This window comes from Ammospiza caudacuta, chromosome 9 (genome assembly GCF_027887145.1).
Source record: "Ammospiza caudacuta isolate bAmmCau1 chromosome 9, bAmmCau1.pri, whole genome shotgun sequence".
NCBI classification, from domain to species: Eukaryota; Metazoa; Chordata; class Aves; order Passeriformes; family Passerellidae; genus Ammospiza; species Ammospiza caudacuta.
This window is the reverse complement of record NC_080601.1, coordinates 31,917,250-31,941,180: the sequence shown is the minus strand read 5'-3', so window position 1 is coordinate 31,941,180 and position 23,931 is coordinate 31,917,250. Positions and strand designations below refer to the sequence as shown.

General features: G+C 39.2%; 1 protein-coding gene across 2 annotated transcripts in view; it reads left to right on the top strand.

The window, feature by feature from the left end:
- The window catches only part of GFRA1 (GDNF family receptor alpha 1), a 133,429-nt gene extending 110,486 nt beyond the window's left edge, over nt 1-22,943 (top strand). The window contains exons 8-9 of one of the 2 annotated variants that reach the window (XM_058810560.1): nt 19,899-19,949; nt 20,662-22,943. In XM_058810560.1, the coding sequence (XP_058666543.1) occupies nt 19,899-19,949; nt 20,662-20,823 (213 nt within the window). In that variant the 3' untranslated portion in view covers nt 20,824-22,943. Of the gene's footprint in view, nt 1-19,892; nt 19,950-20,661 lie in introns of both variants that reach the window. The other variant, XM_058810559.1, reaches the window with a different exon arrangement.
- Nucleotides 22,944-23,931: the final 988 nt, after the last annotated feature.

The following is a 23,931-nucleotide window of genomic DNA, read 5'->3' as shown; positions in this document are numbered from 1 at the left end:
GAAAATATGCCTTTGTAATGTTTTCAAAACATGAACTAGTGCAGCCAAAAGCTTTTTTATGTGCTTAGCAGCTGAGCTGAAAGGTTTCTAAAAGGCAGTATAGCCTGAACGCTGTGAAAAGTCAAATTACAAGCATCAGTCTCAGCACAAAACGACAATGGCAGAGGAGGGCTAAGGAAGTGGTCATTGAGATGCAACAGGGCTGGATATTCTAGTTAGTGGGTTAAAAAATACAGCCAAGGAAGAAAGAGCAGGAAGTGATTGATTAGTATAAATTGCCAGTGAAAGAAATACAGCAAGGGAAGAAAGCTCAGGAAGTGATTGATTAGTATAATATGGCACAGAAATGAGCAATACTAACCTCCCGGGGCTGGAAAATACAGGGCACTAACCCAGTCTGCCAGGAGCACCACTGACTGAGCAATTTTTGATACATTTCTCTATGAATTGTTCAGAATGGTCATGTGAGGAGCAGGAGTGCACCCCTGGTTTTGTTGCTGTGCTGTGTTCCCCTGCACAAGCAAACCTGGGAATCTGAAAGGTAGTGAATGCTTGAAGAAAATATGAGATAATTTTGTTTACCTGTACTCAGTATTTACTTCAAAAACCTGTTGAAGATTTGGAATTTAAAATAATGTTTATTTAAGTGATGCTGCTTAGAAGTTGTTCTTCATTTGAACTTACCATTGCTATGAGAATTTGCAATTCATTCTATTATGGGGTATTGTCTTATTTCAGATTGATACAGCAAAATGTTCATTTCTGATATCTGCTTGCTTTATGTTTACATATGCATGGATTGTTTGAGATACTCTTTTTTTTCTTTCCCTCAATTAAATCAGCATTCTATCTTTGCCAGGAAGATGCTTGATTTATCTAAGAATCCTTTAAACTCTTTTTACGAACCTGACTTCTAACAGAATTTGCTAAACACAGTAAATAGTAGCTAGGTTTATATGAAATGCTAAATTTAAGTATATTTGAAGTGCTTGACATCTTGCAAAGAATCCTCAGCACCATATAAAAATGACATAAAGTATTGTGAACAAAAAGGAAGATGAATCCCAGCAGCATGTTCCTTATACAGGCAGATTTTATTAAGTAATTGCCAACCCTATAGTTTATTTTCCTGGTGGCTTCACTCTGATGTTTTCTATTTAACTGACATATATGTTAATCTTTCATTTTCAGTCATAACTTGCATTCAGCATGCCAGTCAAAAAATGGTTCTGGTCTTCCAGTCTCATGTTCTACCCCCACTGCCTGAACCATCGTGTTGGATTAGTTGAAAGGGACAAAAGAATGAGTTTGGATGTGTACTCACACCATGTATTCTTCAAAAAAAGGCTGTCTTTGCATTTAGGAGAGATGGGTAGAACTGAAGGATGATAATGAAATGAACCTCAAGTGATAGACTGGACCAGTTGTTCCGGGGTCATTGCAGAGATAAATAAAAAACTCAGACTCCCACACTGGGTTTCTATAATATTTTAAAGGATGTTTTGCAAAAGACAAAAATTGTAGAAGTCAAGATGGTTAAGGACATTTAAGTAAATATATGCATCAAAGTCTTGCTAGCTAGCTCTATACTTTGTTTTTTCATATTTATTATGTCTTCCTTTTGCTTTGGATAGCCAGCATTCAAAGAGAAATTAAGATTTTTGTGCTTTTGAAGCATGTAGCAATGGGGAGGTATAATTGAGATCCATGACCCTTTGGACTGAAGACAAGTCCAGTATGTAGATGTTGTTGTAATCTCAGCAGCAAAATTTAAAAACTATGAGATACAAATTGAAAATATCAAACATCTTGTGGGGAACATTGGGAAAGAGAAATCTGGATACTTAAATATATCAATTCTTTCTATTGGCATGTAAGATTAGTGGGTGTTTTTAGCAGATGTGGGCCATAATGCAAGCTGCTCTTCCACAAATTTGTGTACTACTTGTGATTTTTAAAAAATACTTCTAATGGTGAATCCTAGGACAAAAACAGGAGAGAGGGCTCACATTGCTCTGAGGAGAGCAGGAATTGAGTATGACTGAGACTGAAAATGACTCTGCTTTTGCCCTGTAGATCTGTCTGTGCAGACCTACAGCACTGTGCAGGGAGCTGCTCATCTGGTGGGTTAAGTACACTCTCTAACTGCTCAGTGTTGCTTCCCAGGTGCTAAATACCGTTATTCAAAGCATTATGTAGATGTTTGGAGAGGGTTAAAAGCTCCAGCGCAGCATTCTGAGGATCAGGACACAGCAGGTGTGCATCTCCAGGGGCTGGTAATTGGGTGGTGGGTGAGCATGAGCTGGAAGCACAGGCAGTGTGTGGGTGAGGGAATGGCACAGCTGCTGAGATGGAGCACTGGGGTGGAGACAAAGCTTGTTATCCCCTGAGCACCACTGCTAACTCACCCATACACCTGGCACCCTCTTTCCCCCATCCCTCACACAACCTGTGAACTTTTTGTGATATTCAAGCGCCGATTTTTCCAAATGCCCTGCCTGCTCCAACCCTTGGGAACGTCCTGCTTGGACCTCTTCCTCTGGGCATGCCAACTACACAGAAAGATACAGTCTGGGGCAAAAGATGGACAACAATATAAAACTCCCAGTGCTGTGCCAGAACCAAAAGAAATAAGAAAAAAAAAAAAAAGACTTAATGTTTTCTATGAAAAGATTTAAATCTACCTCCTGTATTTCCAGGATTAGCTGACATAATGGGGTCAGCCTGCTGGTAAGAGTGATTTAGAGAACACTTATTGGCAGCTTTTCTGTAAAAAAAGCAATGTCTTTAATTTGCTTTAGTGGCAAGTCCCTTGTACCTAAAGAAGTCTTGAGTGCTTTGTGTATACAGATTAAGATCTGACAGCCAGGGGTAACTTAAAGTTTCATCTTTAATCTTACACTTCTAATTCAGGGAGCACTAAATGAAGTTCTGTTTTGCCACAACAGATACTGCTTTGTCCATTGATTTAATTGGTTTCAGGGAGGTTAATCCTTGTTTTCTTCAGCACCATGCTGGAGTGGGTGCTCAGAAAGTGTGGATGTACAATTCCCTGAGACTGTGGTCATTTACTGCATGACTCTTGCCAGATCCAGAGGAGGTGAGGGGAACATTGTGGAGACACGTTGGGGTTTTCAGTCTGTGTGGAAATCCTGGTGTTTCCTGGCAGGAAAGCAGCCCCAGCCCAGCTGCCGTGCCGTGGATCCCAGTGCCACAGGCTGGTTTGCAGGGAATGTGTGTTGTGTTTGTGGGGTGCCCCATGGCAGGAAGGAGTGATGCATCTGACTCCATGCTCTTAGAAGGCTAATTTATTATTTTATGATCTATATTATAGTAAAGAATACTAAACTAAACTATACTAAAGAATGCAAAAAGGATACAGACAGAAGGCTAGAAAGATACTAAAGAAAACTCATTACTCTTTCCAAAGCCTTGACGCAGCTTGGCAGTGATTGGTCATTAAGTAAAAACAATTCATAGCAGAAACCAATGAAACAAAATCACCCGTTGGTAAACAATGTCCAAACACATTCCAAAGTAGCAAAACACAAGAGAAGCAAATCAGATAATTATTGTTTTCATTTTTCTCTGAGGCTTCGCAGCTTCCCAGGAGCAAAATCCTGGGCAAAGAAATTTTTCAGAAAATATGACAGTGACAAATGTGCATACACATGGTTGTGTGTTCATGGTATGGTCGTGTGGGTGCTCCCACTCAGAGCAAGACTGAGCTTTTCACCCTCTTTGCCAAAGAATTGCAGGACCACACAAGATAGGTTGTTTTCAAGTTTGTTGAAATCCTGCTGAAGTTAAAGATGTGCTTCATACTGCTGATGAATGTCTAAGTGCAGGGGAGTCCTTTGCCTCCCTTTAGAGCAGAGAGGAGCAGTGAGAGGATGTGGCCAAGGATCCAACCCAACAGCTCAGACACATCAGTGCTGCTGTGAGACATCAGCCATCAGTAGTCAGGAAAAAATTGTTCTCATTTACCGGGCATGGTTGAACTTCTGAGTTGAACATCAGGCCCCCTTACAAGATCAGTTATGATTTGTGGAGTGAAATAAAGGCTAAAGCTTTACAACAGGAAAGTAATCCTGTTGTTATCACCAGTGCTTAACACTCAGTCTCTTTGGCATGGAGATCTCTCTGTAAGACTGGACCTTATATTTAATGATCAATACTCTGGTTTTTAATGCTTGAAGTTGGATGTAATAAACTCTTCCTGAAAGACAGTGACATGGTTTATGTTGCATATTAGAATTACAGTTTAAACTGTGGGTTTCTTATTAGCATGCTTTTCATGAGACCAAAATATTGTGCATGTATACTGCTGAAGAGCATAATACTTCAGAACTATTTCATCAATGATAAAATATTTTATGGTTCATTTAAAAAAAAAAGTTTTAATAGTCTGAGTGTCTTTAGTGTATTATAATAATACAGCACTTTATAGTAGACTGTAAAACTCCAGACTACAGTTTTAGGAATTGTGCAATTTTGTTTTATAGTTTAATAATTGTTCAATTGAAAATGAGTGTGAGGTTACTAAAAACCAATTTAACGACTTAAAAAAATACAGCTTTGTGAAAATGCACTGCACACTTCTACAGAAAATTGAAAATTTTTTTGAGAGATTATAGTTTTAATCCCCAGAAAGAATTTTGGAAATTATTGCTACTAAAACCAGATTTGCATTTGCAGTGTTCCCCTAAGCTACAGTTGTTTCTGTGTTATACATGAGTATCCTCTTAGAAGAATACAACAGAAATACAAAGTACTAGAATAAACCAGAATCTGAAAATTGGATCTCATCAGATAAGCCAAATCAGACTATTCATAGCCCTTGTTATTACTTTATGTGATTCTTCATCATATTGAAGGTATTCCTAATGTCAGCCAACTCTAGTTCTCAGTCAAATCCCTAGTCCATCAGGTATTTCCCTTTTAAAACAGATAGCTCACTACAGTCTGCAAAAAACAGCCATAAAAAGCAGTACAGTATTATAAATTAATTTTAAGGCATAACTACCACCAGTAAAAATTCTAGGTCATTGCATTGTGATGGTACATGTTTAATCATATTGTCTTTGGAAGTAGAGTTCAGAATATATTGTGCCTTTATGGGACCTGACAAAGTGCTTTGTTTAAGACATATTGTTTGCTATTAGCAAATATTAGGTTTTAGTCATGGCTCTGCTCCCATCTCTACTTGCTGGAGTGAAAGAAGCTCTGGTTATGCCAGCAGGCTGACCCTGTTCCCAAGCAAGAGTAGGCAAAAGGAATTTTTCCGCCAGGTTTTTAATGGAACAGAAATCAAGAGTAGAAGCCTTGAAATCTTGAATTTTTTTTTTTTTTCCTACAGAAATAGCTCTCAAGCAGTCCTTATTATACACCAAAATCATACTAGTTATCCCAGAAACTCCTAATGAAAAAGTAGTCTTGGCCTTAAAAACCCAATTAATTGCTGTTAACTTCAGTGCAACTATCACCTTATAGCCTCTACTTGTTCTGAAAACCACATAGTGTATTTAAGTGATTCAGAACCAGTAAATACTTCACTATTATAAACTATGTTAATGCATTAGGTTATCCTCAAAAAAATGTATCCACAAAGATTCATGAGGAAAACCAAAGTAAAAGGCTTTATCAGATATAAATATATGAGATAATGAATACAGTTGTCAATAGAGAGATGTTTCTTGCTAAGGTATGAAAATAGCTCAGCAGTTGCCAGAATTGATCAAAATTTACACATAAAATCTTTATCAGTTCTGCCGTTTTTGCAAATAATTGTTCTTTCCTAGGTAAGCAGAAGGATCTCACAAGACTTCTGTAATTGAAATGTACTTCTAAACACTTTTATTGAAGTAGTATTGACAATTTTGTTTTGTAGTATGATGGCTTAGGACAAATGACAGTGTGGAGGCTGAATAATTCTGGGTAATGGAGCATTTTAGTCACAGATGCAGAGTTTTATGAATTACCTGCTTTCTCTCTCTTGAAGGGGGATGGTGCAGAGGGGGTGAGAGTTTAGGGGAGCAGGGCAGCAATTTGTTGTACAAACTCCTCATTCCCTGGAGGGGAAGGCTCACTAACAGAGGGACCTGATGAGTTGTGCACAATCCTGGTGCAGGGTCAAGGGGTTTGCCTTGTCTCTGGTTCCCTGAAATCCCCAGAAGCGGGAGAAATGTTCCTGGATTCTGGAGCAGGGGTGTGGGGCTGCCTGCCCCAGAGTTTTTTCCCAAAAGTGTTTTTCCCTGAGATTTCTGTGACTCCTGGGTATGTGAGTGGGTAGATAAGAGCTCACAGATGGGAACTACATTCACATTGTGCTGTAATTTTCTCATTTACTGTCACCCTTGGTGGCTCTTGAAGCCTTACAGACACTACTGGACACTGTCTTGGTGATCAGAACGTTGTTTCTATAGATGAGCTATCTGTTTCCTACAGCACAGCAAACCTGTGCTCTTTTTTAGGACAAGTGGTTGGTCACATTTTGTGTAAACCTACAGAAAAGTGTCGATTGGAATTCATGGTCTTATGCTCACTGGCATATCTACACCTGAAACATCTGAAACCTCACTTCCAGTTAGCCATTAGTCTTCATTAGATCCTTTTCCTGTCTGTTTTTGTTAGTTTGTTTGGTTTGTTTGTTTTGTTGTTTTTTGTTTTGTGTGGTGTTTATTTGTTTGTTTTCCTTGTGGTTTGGGTTGTTTTATCCTCTCTTCTTGCAGATCCATTCTGTAATGTTTGGACACTCAGCTGCCTCAAAGACTTAATTTGCTATGAAACTTATTTATATTATTTTTCTGTATTTCCTTTCATGATTTAATGGCTAAATGCAGATTCAGGGAAAAAAAAACCCACCAAAATCTGCGCCAGACTGAGCTGGAAGGGTGTTGAGGCTGTGTAACCCTGCAGTAGTCTCTATGCTGGGCTGGGCTGCCCTAGGAGAAGGGACACAGTGGAGAAGGGCACAGGGGGTTGTGGCCACACTGGGGTGCAGCTGGGATTGGAGTAAGTTTGCATTCTGCTTTGGGTGAAATGTCTGAATCAACCCTGCTTCCTTATCCTTGATTAAGGAGGATGCATTGCCTTCCTCTGCCAACAGCAAACCCAAGCACCTGAAGTATGTTTATGCATATAAAGTAATTTGATTTTAAAGAGGCAATCACGCGACCTAATCAAATTCTGCTTTTGTTTATACACTTGTAAAAAGGGAATAACTCCACAGTTGTGTATATTGCAATAATCCTTAAGTGTACATTGTAATTATCCATTACCCCTTACATGTATGCACACCATTCTTTGATATTTCTCTGTAACCCAGAGACTTAACATTCTTAAAAAATAAACTACCCAGACTCTCAGTTGCCATGTGGCAGATATGATCAAAATAATTTCAGGAATAATAAAGAAGACTTTTTAGGAATAGTTTATTCTGTGTTACCACCAGTGGAAATTTTAGTGCAATAATAAGTAATCATTCTAACCCATACATTGCTGAGGAGACAACATAGCTGCAAAAATAGTACAATGTTGAAGGGCTAAAATTTGGAACCTTTTCTATAGCATTCATTAATTTTTCAAGTAATCAAGCCAAGTTTATAGGACAGAAAATTAAACACAATCTTTTAACAAAATTGACTAATCTATACTCTTAATTAAAAAAAATTAATTACAACAAAACAGCTGAAGAGAAATTTTTGTTCTGCTTTTACCCTTTCTGCTCATTTTACTTCCAGTCTTCACTACATTAGTAATTGAATACTGGAAATAAATTACACCCTTTATCTCCTACTTTTTATGCCCATGACTCCTAATCAGCTGATTTACCTGAATAATAGATCTTTATGTTGCATCAAACCACCTACTCTACAGCGTTTTTCAATTTGCTGTTGAGTTCCTGAACATGAGACACTGTCACCCATTTGAGCTCCTTGCTGTCAAAATCAATAGGAGTGCAAAATGTTTATTTTTGTCAGTACTTTGGAGGAGAGCCTGACTATTTCACACCAAATCCTGTTCCAATCAGTGAACTTGGCCCAATAATCCCACCTCAGGTTAAGCCCTCCTGCGTGTTTAGCTCTGTTTGTGAGTCATGGGTAAACAGACTGGTGTGCATAACACAGAATATTTTTCATAGGTTCATTCAGCATGCTTCCTAAAGAATTATAGGATTATCCTCCCTCATGTCTTTCTTAAAATAGAATCAGGAATTCAGGCAGTAATTTATTAAATACTGCATTACATGGTGCTATAGTTTTCCAGATTGACACTTTCAGAAGCCTCAAGAAACCTCTGATTCAAGGCAAGTTATGCATTACCACATGACCCTAAACATTTGGATGTTCTGAATTCATCCTCAGATTTGAAATGTGTGCATTTGAATTTTTTATATGTGCGGCAGGTAGGGTATTTACCAGGCAGGCTCTAAAAAGCTACCTGCAACCTTGAGTACCTAATTTGTGCAGAGTTGGATAAATGGGTATATAAATCAGGTGTGCACAGACAAAAGCAAAGCAGTTACCAGAATCTGTGAAAACTCGTTCCTAAATTTGTGCCTTCACAAATGTAAAAAAGATGATTTGATCAGAAATGTTCTGATGGTATTCAGTATGGTTTTTATGAAGGCTTACCTGCAGTAGGAAAAGTAGTGCATTAACAGTTGCATGTATCTTGCCTGGTCTGTGGTGATTTCTGTGTTGCTGTTCTGCACACCTCAGTCACATATGCACTGCCATTGTCTGGTCCTCAGGGTGAATTTTGGGGTCTGTTCCTGCAGAGATCTAGCTGCTTGTATACAGTTTCAGAATCCAAATGCAAATGCACTGGAAAATAATTATCCCTTTTTTCATATTGGTTTTGAACTTTGAGAAATTCTTGCAACTGTTTGCAGAATCCTGCTCTCATCAAGAGTTCCTGTTAATTTTGATTAAAGTTTCCTGATTATTCCTAAGGACTCAGTCATGGGCATATGCAGAGAAGAAATTCACATTTTTATAGGCACAACTAAACAGGTTTAGATAAAAAACACAGTCTGTGTATACCCAGAGAACAGCTTAATGAGAATACTTAGGAATAATTAATTAGGCAGAGGCTTTTCACCTTCAGGCTGGTGGCTCATGTTATATTTAGTGCCAGTGCAGCTCTTTGGAAAGTGCCCTCAGTGAGAGAGCTCTGCTCTCTGGGAGCTGAAGAGGGTCCATGTCACAGGCACAGTCCCTTAAATGCCAGTTGGCCTGGCTTCTGTCCCTGTAACAGGGGACTGGACCCTGGTGTTCCATGGACATTTAGAGAGAGCAAATGGCAAAACTTCAGCTCCGCATCGTGTCCATGCCAGCGAGACACATCTGCTCACATGTGCTCTGCAGGCCCCTGCTCATCATCTGCTGCCCCTTGTTCTGTGCAGAGCCTGCTGGAGTGAGCTCCATCCATCTGTGCCCAGCAGCTCAGCCGTGGCACGTGTGCTGCAGCCACTGAATGGGAGCAGCACAGATATCCCAAATCCCTCCTGAGGATGCTGCTCTCAGTCACTAGAGAGCCTTGGCCTGTCTTGGCCACTGAACGTGGCATTTCAGCCCACTTGATTCACTTCTGACTGGGACAGCTCAGGGGTGCAGAATCAGCACTGGTGTCCAGACACAGCAGCAAATGTGAATGCACAGAAGGTACTGTCTGCATCACACCCATCCCTTGTTTCCAGCAGTGCTGTCATCCTGTGACTTTCCACCCTCTGATCTGTAGGTAGGAGTAACACAAGAAGCCAGACTGCTGCTGTGGTTGGCACACGCGCCGGTGTACTTTTTCTTAATGCTTGTATTGACACTGAAACTTGCTAGGAAGACAAAGCTGATGCTAGTGAGGTATTAGATGCATCTCAGTAGGTGGATCACAAAAAACCACCCCTCACTTGCTCTGTTTTCTACTTTAGCTCCGTCCAGAACTATTAATAAAACCATTATACATTCAGAGAAATATTTGCTGCCAACAATCATCAGTTGAGATTCTCTTCAGACAGCATTCCTAAAATGTTTTTCTAGGTGAAATCATATAATCTCTATCTCTTGCATTCCCCCAAAGGATATTAAAATTTGGTAGCACAAGGCACCTTCAAGATTTTTCTTGTAGTGTTTGCAGTAAATTTAGAAAAATCTGAGGCTAGAGTGGGACTGTCCCTTTTTGACACAGCAGCTCATCTCACAGAAAAGAAATGAAGGGCATAGGAAAACATTCTGCATGCTTTGTGATATTATAAACCTATACCCCATTAATTCCCCAGTCTCTAATGAGGTGCACTGCCTGAGGTGCAAATTAGTGACACTTTTGTGCATTGAATCTGTCCTGTTCAGAGAAGAAGTGCTTCAGAACCACCTCCTTATTTCCAAACTGCTTGTCAGTATTGACCTGAGCTAGATTAAACAAGCTACCTTGGAATTTCAGTCTGTATATCCCATTAATAATCCCCTGAACTATCCAGTCTACCGCAATTTAATTCTTCAAAAAGTAGGCAGACTAGTCACAACTAAGCTTCTAAAGCTACTTCCATCTTAGTATGGAAACATTTCAAAATATACCCCAAGTGATGTTGATCTGCATTACTGACATTATTAGCATTCATCTGTTTTTATTTTCCAGTTTATTAAATGTAAACAAAAATTTGAGCCTTCTGTCCTTCTGTGAAGAACTTGTGTGATGAAACAAAGAAGGATTATATCCCGTGAATACAATTTTGCATAATCTGGTAATCATTTGCATAATCTGGTCATTATAGGCACAGTTTTATTTTAGTGGGGTTATAATTGTTAAACATCTAACATTCACACTACTTTTTTGTGTGTAAGAAAATTTTTTCAGTGATGGAAAAAAATCCTCTGTGCTTCTTACTTTTCAAATTTCAGGCCAGATATGCAGATGAAATTAGGAAGTTGCTTTTGATTTCCAGTTGGTACTGCCTGGCAAGTGGAGAAATTCCTGTTGGTGTGGTGGGCAGTAAAAATAAGGCACCTTTCAAACAATGCCAAGGTTCTGCAGAGATCTCTTACAGGAGTTTCTGTGCTTTTCTGAATAGCTCATTAATTACAGTGTGGCTGTTTGTGAGAGCATCATTCATGTGTAAATCAGGGATATGAGGAAGGCCACTCTAATACCATCCATTAAAGTATGGTCCACTGTAGGATAACCCATTAAAGAGAATTACTGTCAGGGTTTCACTGATAGTATTTCTGAGAAGGGGTGATTTTTCTTTCCCTCACTCACTTCAGTAGGGGGAGAATGAATGTTGGATGCTCCATCAAAGTCTTTCACAAGTATTGAGTTTTAAGATCCATTTTGCAGGGGCCTTTTAATAACATTTAGGAAGCTGACAGGACAAACGAAGGTCTAGCTTAGCTAATGGAGATCTGTGAATGAGACCAGTTGGATTTTTTTTTTTCAGTCATGACTTAAATCTGTTGAAAAATACGCTTGGCTTAGAAAATAAAATGCTAGTAATCCAAATTGTATGATACTAATTCACTTTTTTTTTTTTAGAAATTAAAATGCCTCCAGAATTATTAAACAGGGATGATAGTAGTGAATTTGAACACTTTCTGCAGACATCTGAAGGGTTTTATTCTAATGAAAATAAAAATAGGTTGTCATAGACATTGCTAGCAGCTATGCTTGAAGTTGTCTTATATTTCATATTAAAAAAGATCTAAAACATTAATTATTTGGGTAAAATTTTCATGTTATGTGTATGGTTCTAGCTAAATTCTTGAGGAGTAGCTACCTATCAAAGCCACAATACACCATAACCTGGGTTTTTTTAAAATACTCGCCTTGCTAGATTTGATTCCACAATTAAAAAAAGAATTACATATTTTTATTCTGAATAGTATTGTCAGTGCTAGAAAGGAACTGAGACAAGTACTGCAGCAAGTTCACTACAATTGCAGCCCTGCCAGTTCTAAGGATGCATCTGTGCGCCTGAAAATTCAGCTACAGGATTAGAGAAGAGAGTGAATGCTTTAATTTTTTATTTCAGTGGCACTTCTGGAGAGCAGATTGTGCCAAAAATGCGAAATTCGCTAATTAATCCAAATCACAGCTGTTCAAGAGTGGATTATTTTAAAAGAAGAGAACTACCCTCTGAATTATGCCATGATTTAGTGGGACTTGGGTGCACCACCACACAACTGTGGGAATTCATATGTTGGGCTTGAAATGTGCAAACTAAACAAAGGGAGGGAGGGAGGGATGGACACAGCACAGTGGGTGCTCAGATAACTGGTTTCTTTTACCTTTATGTGCAAGGCTTCTTCACTGTTACTTCATTGTAGCCTTTGCCTCTCTGTAATTGCAGGAAGAGTCACTCTTTACCTGAAGTGTTTTCACCCTTTTAAGGCTTTCTGTGTTTTTTGTCTCTGTGCGTGTAACCATGCCAGTACTCACAATGCACACGTGCACACACGTATTGTTAACAGAAAGTCCTGAACATTTTGATGCACTTAACAAAAAGCAGATGCTTATGGTCATTCCCTTGCCTTCCCTTTTAAAATTTATGAGTGAGGGCAGTGCTCAGAAAAGCAGCAGTAATGCTGGCTGCTCAGGCTTGGCATGGCACGAAGGGAAGCTTCCTGTCATGCTGAGGCTCAGCCTGGTGTTCAGGCAAGCTTGCCTGATCTTTCCTTCCAGCTGCAGAACCCCAGAGCAGCAGCCCTGCTCCTGCCAGGGCACAGAGGCAGTGCCTGACCTTGTTTGCTCCATCCCTTCACCTCCCTTGTTTGCTCCATCCCTTCACGTCCCACAGCTCCAACTGGGAGCCTCAAGGCTGAGCCATCGCTGAGCATCCTTGCTGAGCATCCCTCCTGCAGCTCTGCTCTTGGCTGTGGAGGCTCCCTCAGCAGAGTCCTGCTGCAGCCTGTCCTGGGTGTGATTGCAGGGAGGGAAGCTCTCCAGCCTGCAGCAGGCACAGGGAATTCTGCCTGCCCTGGAGCCCCTGCCCAGGCACTCCTGGAGGTGTTGCAGAAGCCCTGCAGGGGTTTGGTGCCTCTTCCCAAGGCTCATTAGCACAGAGCTGCTGTGCTCCTGCAGTAGCCCTGGCTGAAAGCTGCTCAGGGCTGCTCCCACCACACTCCAGGGCACCATGGCTAATCCAGGAGGCAGCAACTTCACCTGCTGCCAAGCTGAACAGCTTTGTTCTGATATTCAGACACGCGGGGCCACATGCTCCAGCCTGGAGAAGTGTTGTGGGATCTCTTCCGTCAAAATTCCCCCCTTCTAACTGGGACTACAATGGCTTTGTGTTCCTGCTGTTTTTCTTCAGGTGCTCTTCACTGTGCAGCAGCCAGATGCTACCAGTACCTGCTGTCCACGGCACTGGGTTGATCTCTGTGGTGAATCACTAGAGAAATTCATTTTAGTAATAAAATCCAAAACAACTCACCTTTGGATTACATGGATGTTTAGTTTTATAATTAGAGAAAAAACACAACAACCTAGGCAGCCTGAGATGTTGAGATAACCTAATAAAACTTATTCAGTCTCTGCTTTTTAGTATTCTGTTCCCTCCTCTGCCTTTCTTAATGCAAAAATATTTGCTTGCAGCAAATCCATAAAAAGACCATATTAGGAGAATTGCATAATATCCCCTAAAAATAGGAAGGAAGAATCTGGGACTATAGAAATTCATTTTACTCAGCTAAATGAATGACTGAACAAGAAAACAAAATTGTTAGCAAGTTACTGTACTGCCATGAAAGGTAAGTCAGCTCAGTTGTCTTGGCTGGGTATCATATTTTGTGCTGTGCTCACTGGGAAACTAATTGCTTGAAATAAATATTTGAAGATCTCCATGTCTGGTCCTTGTAAGCTGTTTGATCAGTTTGGTGTTTTTGATAGGATCTGTTTTTTATAAAACCTTTAAGATTGCTGTTAGGCAATTTCAGTGCCATGTTATCCCAGCCAAGTAAGTGCAGTGAGAGATGGAGCTTAATGAGGTCTCATGTTTATTAACATAAGGATCTTGGAATGGTCTAGCAATAATTAATATAATATAGGTCATCTTTCCTTCCTTCCACACTCTTTTCAGCCCATTTTGGGATGATTACTTCCAATTCTTACCCCTTCAATCAAATTTTCTAAAAATTTGCAAATTGAAGAAGTTGAAGGGAGTTTACCCTCTATCCATATCAGACTTTATAAACTCTTCTGCCCATTTCTTAGATTTCTGAACTGGTGTCTGCTGCTGTGTGTGTTTCCATCTGCATCTGTCAGTAGCCCCAAGGGTCTGCAGTGTCTGTGAGACCAGAGCTGGTTTGAGCTGTTGTTCCTCTGCAGTCTGGGCAGGAGATGCTGTTCCCAGCCCACCTGGCCCTGTCCAGAGGGACTGGGTGCTTCTCCCTCCCTGCTGACTGCAGAGCTGGCTTCAGCACAACAAGGACCTACCTTTGCCCCTCTTCCAGAGGATTCCTGTAGATCTTCTCTTTCCTGGCCAGAAAAGAAACTGCCCTGCTTTAAGGTTGCTCTCTGTTTATTGTTTCTCATGTTTAAGTCCTCAAATCCAGCAAGAATTTATTGATGTTGAGGGATAAGGGAAATGCTCTGAAAATCCCCTCAGTGTGTGTTTTCCCAGTGCATATTTGGGCACCGGGGAATGCTTTGTTTACTTAATGTGTCTCAGCTTAAAATCTTGTGATTTGCTTCTTTTCTGTGCTGGGTGTTATCTGTGTAGCTCTGGAGCATAGTGCCAGTAATGTCTTCATGATGCTTGTTTCTAGAAGATACTTTCTTCTCTCCATAGTGTCATGACAGAACTGCAGTGCTTTTATGCAGAATGACAACTGATAATTTCATGCCCCGAGCTTGTATCTTGAGGGTTGATTCAGCAGAGAGGAAAAAAAAAAACAAAAACAAAGCAGAGAGAAGATCTGGCTGCTTTGTTATAGGACAGTGCAGAGCTGCTTGTTTTTATAGCTTAAATAGCTCTGCACTCTGGCTGGATGGTATGGGTTTCAGAATTACCCTGTGCTGAATTGGAGCTTTATTTCACTAGCCTGTGTCTCTGACCCACACTTTTCTTATCTTCCCCGTACAAAGTAATTATACTCCAGTGTGGCAGAGTACTCCTGTGCTAATAAGAAAATACTGTTGTCACTTGTGATAGATGAACCATCCACTTAGCGAGCACAGAAGAGTTAAACTGATTGCATTTTTACAGTCTGTGTATTTCTCTGCTTATTGTTTGTGTCCTGCTGTTGGGGAAAGCAGGTTAGTTGCATAGTAAATCTCTCTAATCAACACAGGAGAAGAACAAAAAGAACAAACACTCATTTGTTATGGCTACTTTAGAAGTGTGGTCATTTGAAGGATGCATTCTGGGAGATTTGTCCCTCTTCTTCAGAAAGGCTTGTTAATATTGGCATAACTAACCAAGATTTCAGGAGAGGACAAGGGCTTACTCATTAAAATTAGCTGTATAAACAGTCTACCTAGCACATTTCTGTCCTAATGATGCTTCTGTTGCCTCTCCCTGTCCAAGCAATACATTCCATAAAGCTCATAAATAGCTAAAGGAAGGGGCTGGGTTCTGAATTTGGGTGCTCACTCTGTGCCTGTTTGCATTCAGAGCAATGCATTCAGCTCCCTGTACATCCCTCTCCTTCCCTTCCCTCCCTCCCATGAAAGCTCACCTCCATTTGGAGACATCCCCAGTCAGAACTTTTCCTTGCTTTGGGGAACAGAAATTGATGCTGTAGTGAACATATAAAAATCCTGCTGGGTGACAAGCCCTGAGTGTGTGTGTGACTCCTGGTGAGGCACTGCTGCAGTGCTTAGTGCTTTCATTAACCATGCAGTGCTGGGATTTGCAAAGCTGCATGCATAATTGCAAGATTGCATTTCTGGGCATAAATTCAGGGCTGTAGTGTCTGCAGAGCACAGACCCAGAGGGATTTGGGAGATGGAAGGCAGGGAGTCGTTTTAGGAGGATCTTATGATAATTATTAGGTGCAGGGCAAAAGAAGACTAATTAGGGGCATACAAGTAAACTCATCTAGGACCAGAAGGAAACATGGAGGTCCACAGAGTCTTCTGAGGGAGAAATGTCTCTATAAGCAATATTTCTTTCCCTTTTCAGAAAACTAGTGGGTCATTTGCTAATCCTGATTTAACTCTCTTTCTAGGAAAGAAGTAATATTTTGCTTCTCATAATGAGATTTGGGTTTTTTTCCTGGACATACTGTTGGTTACTCTGCCAGCCCCTGACCAAGTCCAATATTTTTGTTCTAATACTGAAAGCTAAGGGTTTTGAGATCAAAACAAGGCTTATATGTGACTAGCAGACATGATACTGAAGCTTATCAGGAGGTGCTTAAATACAATTATCTCTAAATACCATCTATTGCTTGAGATGTGCTGCTGCAGTGAGGAGATTCTCTGGGAAGAGGGGGTATTCATTTTTAGAAAACATAAAAGCTTAAGTGAGGTCAAGCCCGTTGGCTGTATGGATGCAGCTTTGCCAGAGTAGCTCACATTAATGAATTACAATTCCCTGCAAAGCTGGAGTAAGTGTCAGCCCATTTATGTAACTTTGTTTTACAGACTGAGATATGTCACAGCTCAGTGTGTCATTAAGTAAGTCATTAGCAAATGCTATTTTTCCTCAGTAGAAAAGAACTCATACATCTTCGTTAGCCACTTATTTTAAGCTGATTTTCCTTCACTGTTTTTTTTAAATCATCATTTTTATCAGCCCAGCCCTGCTTGTTTTTTTATTTAATGATGGAGTCCCCATAGATTTATTTTAATATAAAGTTGTTTATCATCAGATAAACAGCTGTATATTAAAATTTTTAGAGAATACAAATTTGAATACAGACTACTTAGCCATTTGTGTGTGCTCCCTTACTCCTGTGGAGTTAGGTACTTCCAGAACATTTGAAAACACCTTCTTGCCTGCGTGGTAGGCAAGCTGGGTACCTGAGATGGGATTGGCAGTGAATCTCTGGCATCTTGCATAATGAACAACTCTCAATTCCCAAATTAACTGGTGGTGCAGTTATTCCAGAACTGTCTGCAGCTGTACGTGATGGACACTCATTTCTCTTGTTTAAATTTTTAGGATAATTGAAGATGTTAGAAAGTAAATATTTGGCTGCAGAGGGTATCCTCTTTAATTCAAGTCCACATCTCCCAGTCTGGGTCTGTTTCCACCAGGGCTACCAGCATAACCTCTAAGCTCTGATTTTATTTTTAATCTCTGGTAAGGTGTTCACTCACTGTAGCACAAAGAAAGAATTCAGCTTGGTGTAGAGCTATTTCTGCCCAAGACAGGAAGAATTTTCCCCTTTGGTTTTAAGTAAAGGACATTCACTAAAGCACTCTCTTCAACAAGTAGGTTTGGGTTTTTATCCCATTATTTGTGATTTAGTGGTGCTCTGTTGTATTCCAGTAGTGCAGCCTACGCCAGTATTTCCATTATAACCCATTCTCACAGGTTTATAACTCAACACTAAAAATGTACTCTTCCAATTTGAAACTTGGCATATAATGTCTCATCTCATCCTCAGAATGACAGTTTTTTCTTTCTGTTTGCCTTCCTCGCAATAAAAGGTTGCATTTTTGTTGTATTTTTAAATAGAAGATACTGTCCTTTCTGTTTTGATAAGGGAAAAGCCTGTCTGATTATTAAAATTGCTTTTCAGTGCTAAGAGAGGAGGACATTTTAATAGAGGATGCATGTGAATAAGTGTTGTTGATGTTACAATGTCTCCAATAAGTACATGGATGCAAGAGAAGTATCACCTTCCAAATGAAAACCAGACAATGTTTATCAAAATGATTGAAAAGGGGCTTTTATGGTGATTTTTTTTTTTAGCTTTTGATTTTACCCTTAAAATAGTGTTCTCGAAGGTAGATATCTGCACTTATTGTTTTCAGGCTGAATGAAGTAAAGGAAGATTTTACTGCATATAGGCAAAATAATGATGTTTTTCTCTTTACTCATTTGATAAACACAGTAAAAAAGGCATATAAATTCTGACTTTGGTGTTAAGACCAACTACCAGGTGTAGACCTGTAGTTAGCACAGTGCTGTCAGTCCACAGCAGGTGTAAGCAGTGTTTCAAATAAACAAACACATGGGAGTAGGAAAGTTAGCAATAAGTGACCAACTGAGAAATAAGAGGCTTGTATGATTCTTACAGCCTACACCTTTAGGATCTGAACCTCTGATCCAGAGGCTTTATCTGAAGCCTCACATTCCAATTCAAGGTAGTATGGGTCTTATGGACATAGGAAAATCAGGATTTAAATCTAGTTTATCCTTCTTTACCTGTCTCCTTGAAGCCGGCATTTAGGAGTTGAAAGGTACCCCGTTGCCCTTAAAAGAAGTTTTCTGTCCTCTACAAACACAGCATGAGGGCTTCACTGTGATGCTTCTTTTTGTTGTAAATTTACTTCCAGGCATTTCTTTTTCCATTTAGACAGGTAAATTTATGCTTCCCATAACCACTTTAATGGTGCTAATTAGTAGAGAGGGTATGTGAGAAGGAAATTTTACAGAGGATGTTTGTTAGTAAATTGAGCTATTATTTTATCATATACAAACACAATCAACATGTATTCAGTATGTATTATTACTATAGCTAAGCTTTCTCTTAAATCCCAGCTGTTTAACTTTTTCAGTTGTCTGTAATGTGTCATGTATCATCAAAAGCAGAGGATGTGCTTCCTAATATGAACTTCAGTTGCTTCATTTGAATTCTAAAATCAGTAATTAGGTCAAAGACTGTTTTGTATCCATTGGCAGAACCAGTGGCTCTCAGATATGAAGTAAATATCAGTATGTGGAACTGAATTTTTGAGGGCATAAAATCAGACTGCTCAGCACTTCTCACATCTGCTTTAATCCAGGCCATCACTGCCTAAACCAGTGAGATTCTGCACTGCAAAATGAAAGCAGCACTCTGAGATTCACATCTTTGTTTTTTTGCAGGAAATAAGTTGTAGGTCCCACTAAACTTCCAGGTGGAGGCACCAGATGTGCCCAGTGCAGTCAGGAGTTTTCTAAACCCATGTCTTCTCTTACAAGAACTGATTTACTTCAGCTCGGTTACCTGCCATAAAAGGGTGCTTGGTTTGTTTCTGGAATTTACAAAAGAACTGATGCTGAGAATCACTGAAGTGCTCAAGTCAGCACTGTTTATTGAGAGCACCTTCCACACCTTGGGGATTGGAACTGCCCTTGTAGAAAAGCAGAACACACCCAGCCCAGACTTGTTCACTTGAGGAGTGGAAATATTACACACCTCCTGCTGCTGGACAGAGTGCAGGCTGCTGCTTCCAGTGTGGATGATGTCACCTGAAATGCTTCTTGCTTGAGTCAGTGTTCTTTTTGCAGCCTTGTAGAGGAGATTCTCTGGCAACCATGGCACATATTAAAATAATATTTATATTTTTATCATAATATTTGGGAAAATTACAAGAATCATTAAAGATAAAATACTCCTGTGTTGTATATTTTCCTAAAACTGAGGTATATCATAGATTATTTGTTAATATGCAGTAGTATTATGGTCATTATTAACTGTCACATTTCATTTTTTCTCATGAATGTCCAGCAGCATTTTTAAGGGGCCATAGAAGAGATAACATGTTCTCTGCAGCTGATGGCACTCATCATTGTAATTACTAAGTACCCTTAGTTGACTGTTGGAAATTTTGCTCCAAATTCAAATGAGAATGTGAATGTTATTGGAAAACATGCAGTTACATTTGCAGTTTATTTGCTAATAATGTGCAAATCGTCGTCAAAATTATAGGATTATGACAACTGATGCAAATTTATCTAAGTGCTTTGTGCTGCTGGAAGTATAAATTATACTGGGAATAAAATTTGTATTTTTTCATAGGCACAGAAGAAGCGAAAATCCAATGAATCTGTAGATACAGAGCTCTGTCTTAATGAGGTAAGTGTGGATCTTGGATATTTCACAGCACAGGTGCCTCCCCATAAGAGAAGACATTCTGAGTCTGTCAGGATTATCATGGGCTACCTCACACTTGTCTTGTCAGTTTTCTTGTGTTTGGATATTGTAATGCATTAAAGAATGATCTCACTTAGAAGTTCAGAGCTGGGCTCAAAGTGCTCTCTGCTGATTTGATATTTCAGTACCTGTATGGTACGTGTTTAGGCAGATCCCATAGTAAACACCACTGCACCTAGCAAGGTTACTTACTTAATAATCTGCACCCATGGATTAAATTTTATTTATTGTCATTGTTAACTTGTCAAACAAATTTGTTCTGTTGACTGTAGAGAAGGTGCAGTTTCTCTAGGGGGTCTTGCTTTTGCTGTTATAAAATAAACTGGCATGATAAGCACAGATCCCTAAAAAAAACACCTCCGTACTTTTACACATGGAACCTTTGCTAAAGTAAGAATATTTAAATATTCTTCTCTTTTTTGAAGTGTGCAGTACTGGTGTTAACTAATTTCAAAGTACTGTCATTGCGACATCTGTTTTAGCGCCCTTTTTATCATTCCATTTATGAGATTGATGTGCAGGTATCAGTGGAGGGCGGGACATGGGCAAACAAAGGACGAGTTTCATGAAGTGCTGAAATGCTTTGCCATGCAAATGCTGTGCTGGTGACCAAGGAAGGTGTTGTGTCTTGCAGAACGCTCTGGGGAAGGACAACACGGCGGGCGTCTCCACCAGTCACATATCCGCGGAGAATTCCCTGGCCATTCCCACCAGCTCCTACCTAAGCACACAGCTCACCCTGATGGCACTTGCACTCTCACTCTCTTTGTCCCTAAGCTCATCAGTCGTCTTGTAGCTGCGTTACAAAAGGACAAAAGTGTTAAAAAAAAAAAAATCCCCCCCCCCCAAAAAAATAAATCTGTTTGCTGTCCTCTGTTGTTTATCTGGAATTCCAGGTCTGGGAGCTAAGCTGAGGCACTCCTGCTAGAACAGTCTCAGTCAGCTGGAATTTTATTTTTTTTTTCTCTCTAAAAAAAGCTTCTTGTGATATTTAGAGGCTTTGTGAAATACTTGGTGCAGTGCTACATTCCAAACCCAAAAGGCTTTTGGGCATGCTGTGTTTTAAAGAGACAGTGTGTAAATTTGCCTGTAAAGCGACCTGGTTGGATTATTTGAATAATTATTATTTTAATTCTGGCTTTTACCTGAGAAAGAAGATGATGGTTTTCTTAAAATCTTGTTTGTCTCATTGAATGGTTTTGGTTTTCAAATTGATTGAACTTCAGACTATCAAGGATGCCAGGCTTTTGTCTAATGGTGAATGTTCTCCCAGAGAGTGGACTTTATGAAACTCCTTCATTTGATAAATCGCTACTGATGTTAAACTCTTTCAGTGTGTTAGCATTTTCCTCTTTAAATGTTTACGTACTGTAAGTGATTCTGCGTTCCCTGCTGAGAAGCCATTCTAATTCACATACAGGTGTAATGTATGTCTTTCAGTTCAATTCTCATAGAGTGTGGCGTAGAACCTCCTAACAGTACATATATCTTTTAATTATAATCATCTAGCCTTAACAAGAGTGAAGATTCTTTACATTAGCAAGATGCAGCCATTGTGAAAGCTTGATAAAGATACATTTCTTTAAATATGAGGAACAAATATTGCTACAGGGTTTCAGCTGTACAGTCTATGGTCTTCTATGCTTCCATTGTGATAATATAGTCCAGTTATTATACTCTTTGTTTAATAAAAAAATGACATACAATTTATTTGCTCTGCTAAAACATCATCATCTGTTTATACATACCTGATAATGTCAGATCGAACAGCTACAGGAACTTCATGCCTTACTTCTCTTATCAAAACATTGTAGAGGGACAAGAGGTAGTAGGATATCATTTAAACCGTTTTTATTTCTCAGAACTGCTAAAGCCAACACAGAAGGATGGTTGATCCAACTGCAAGGCAGCATCCTGCACATGTACCCATGTGATAGGCTTTTCTCACCCTGGTAGTTCCTACCACAGACCGTGGCATTGCTGACATGATGAACTGTTTGCAAGACCAGATCCATAAATTAATATAATGGTTTGGATGGCAGTGTTACCAGTAGACATGATTTAATGGCTTGGTTCCACCCAGTGGCACTGGCAGCCTGCGCTGGCTCATGATGATTTCCTGCAGTATCTAGAAGGAATCCTTTAAAGCTTTAAATGTCATCAGATAGGCAGCATTTCTCCTAAGGGCTGTCTTTATACCTTACTGTGATGGCTTGTTGACTGTTACAAGCAGTTATGTCTAAGTGATCAACAGTAATCAGTTTTGGTTCCTCTTGGAAGTAGAAGATAACTTCTGCAAGCAAGGAGTTCATCATGTTGAATGTACAGATTCACTCTGAGACTTACACAATTATGCCCTGTCCTGCACTGAAATGTCCAGACCAGTTATTTGCAATACAACTATAAAGTACAAATTACTATTTTATAAACTGCACTGAGGTTTGAGTGTGCAAAATACACATCTTGCTAAGAGACTATTAAACCTATTGACGAGTTCGTCTTTTGAGATTTTTCTTGGCTAATAATAAACACTTTCATAAATTTTGAAATTCATTTATGTACTCTTGATTATGGTCACATAACACAGGTTTCAAAGCGATTTGCATGTGATAGAATTCTACAATACTCTGTGCCACTGAACATAACAAATTAGACAATATTACTTTTTAATTCTGTGTTGATAAGAAACTGCAAATTACTTTCAAAGGCAGCAGAGCTGCTTTCGGAGAAGAGATATATAGACCATCATTACCAGCAAAGCCCATGTGGTTCCTGTTGCTCTTCTTGTAGAAGATAATCAAATTACTGAAAACTAGTGGCAGCAGAAAAAAGATCATGAGATTCATGATTTTTAAAATGAATCAAATTCTTTTATGTCAAAAGGAGTTGATAGTATAACCTATTGAAATGCTAATGAACACAGCATTTTAATTCAGAAGTCTGACATTATCCAATTAAAAATATTTTCAAAACAAATTCCTAAACATTATGATTATTAAATCCATCTTTGATCCACAAATCTTTCTCTGAAATACCATTTGTATTCAGCACATTAAACATTTTAGCCAGTATCGGGAATTTTAATAATCTCCCAGTATAGTATATATTTTTTGAAGATTTTTTTTAATGTTTGCTTTGGTTGCAGTATCTCTCTTGCATTTAATACCAATTATTAGAGCTTTGACACTGCCTGATCCAGAGTAAAAATTATTGATCACTTATACTGTAAATAACAACCTATTAAGCTTCTAATTACAGAAGAAACTGCTGGTTATCTGAGTCAGTGAGAGTTTCCTTTGGAAATTAAATTTATATGTAGTAGAGGAAAAAGTGGTGGTTTTTACAGGTAGCCAAAAAAGCTCAACAGGGCACTTAAGCTTTTTGTCTTTTAAATTAAAAATATACTGAAGTCATAGTTTAAAAAATTAAATTGCTTATTAAACAGGCAGAAAGTAAAAAATACCCTTATGAGTCTGACACTTTACAGGCATCATCATGCAAATATTGGAGGATTTTTCAAAGTTGCATGTGGTGTGGATGATGTCAGTTTAGCATGGTGATCTTGTCTATGAAGTCACATGCTACAATATTGAATTATGCAAATTGTTTAATTTTTTTTCCCCTTTCAGTCACTAAAATATCATGTGTTGAGTGCCTAATGAACAAGCCTAGCCTGGACTTTATACAGCCCTTTAAAAGATTAATTTTATCCATATAACAGTAATATAGGGACTGTCCAAATAAAGATGTACCTAGAGATGATCTACTGTTCCAGTTGTAAATCTCACCAGTTCAGTTGTGTGTAAATTAAACCATGGGCTACCATAAACACATCCAAATCATCTTGTACTGGAACAGACACTGTCATCAGTATTATTAACAGCGTGTTTATGCTTCTTTTTGA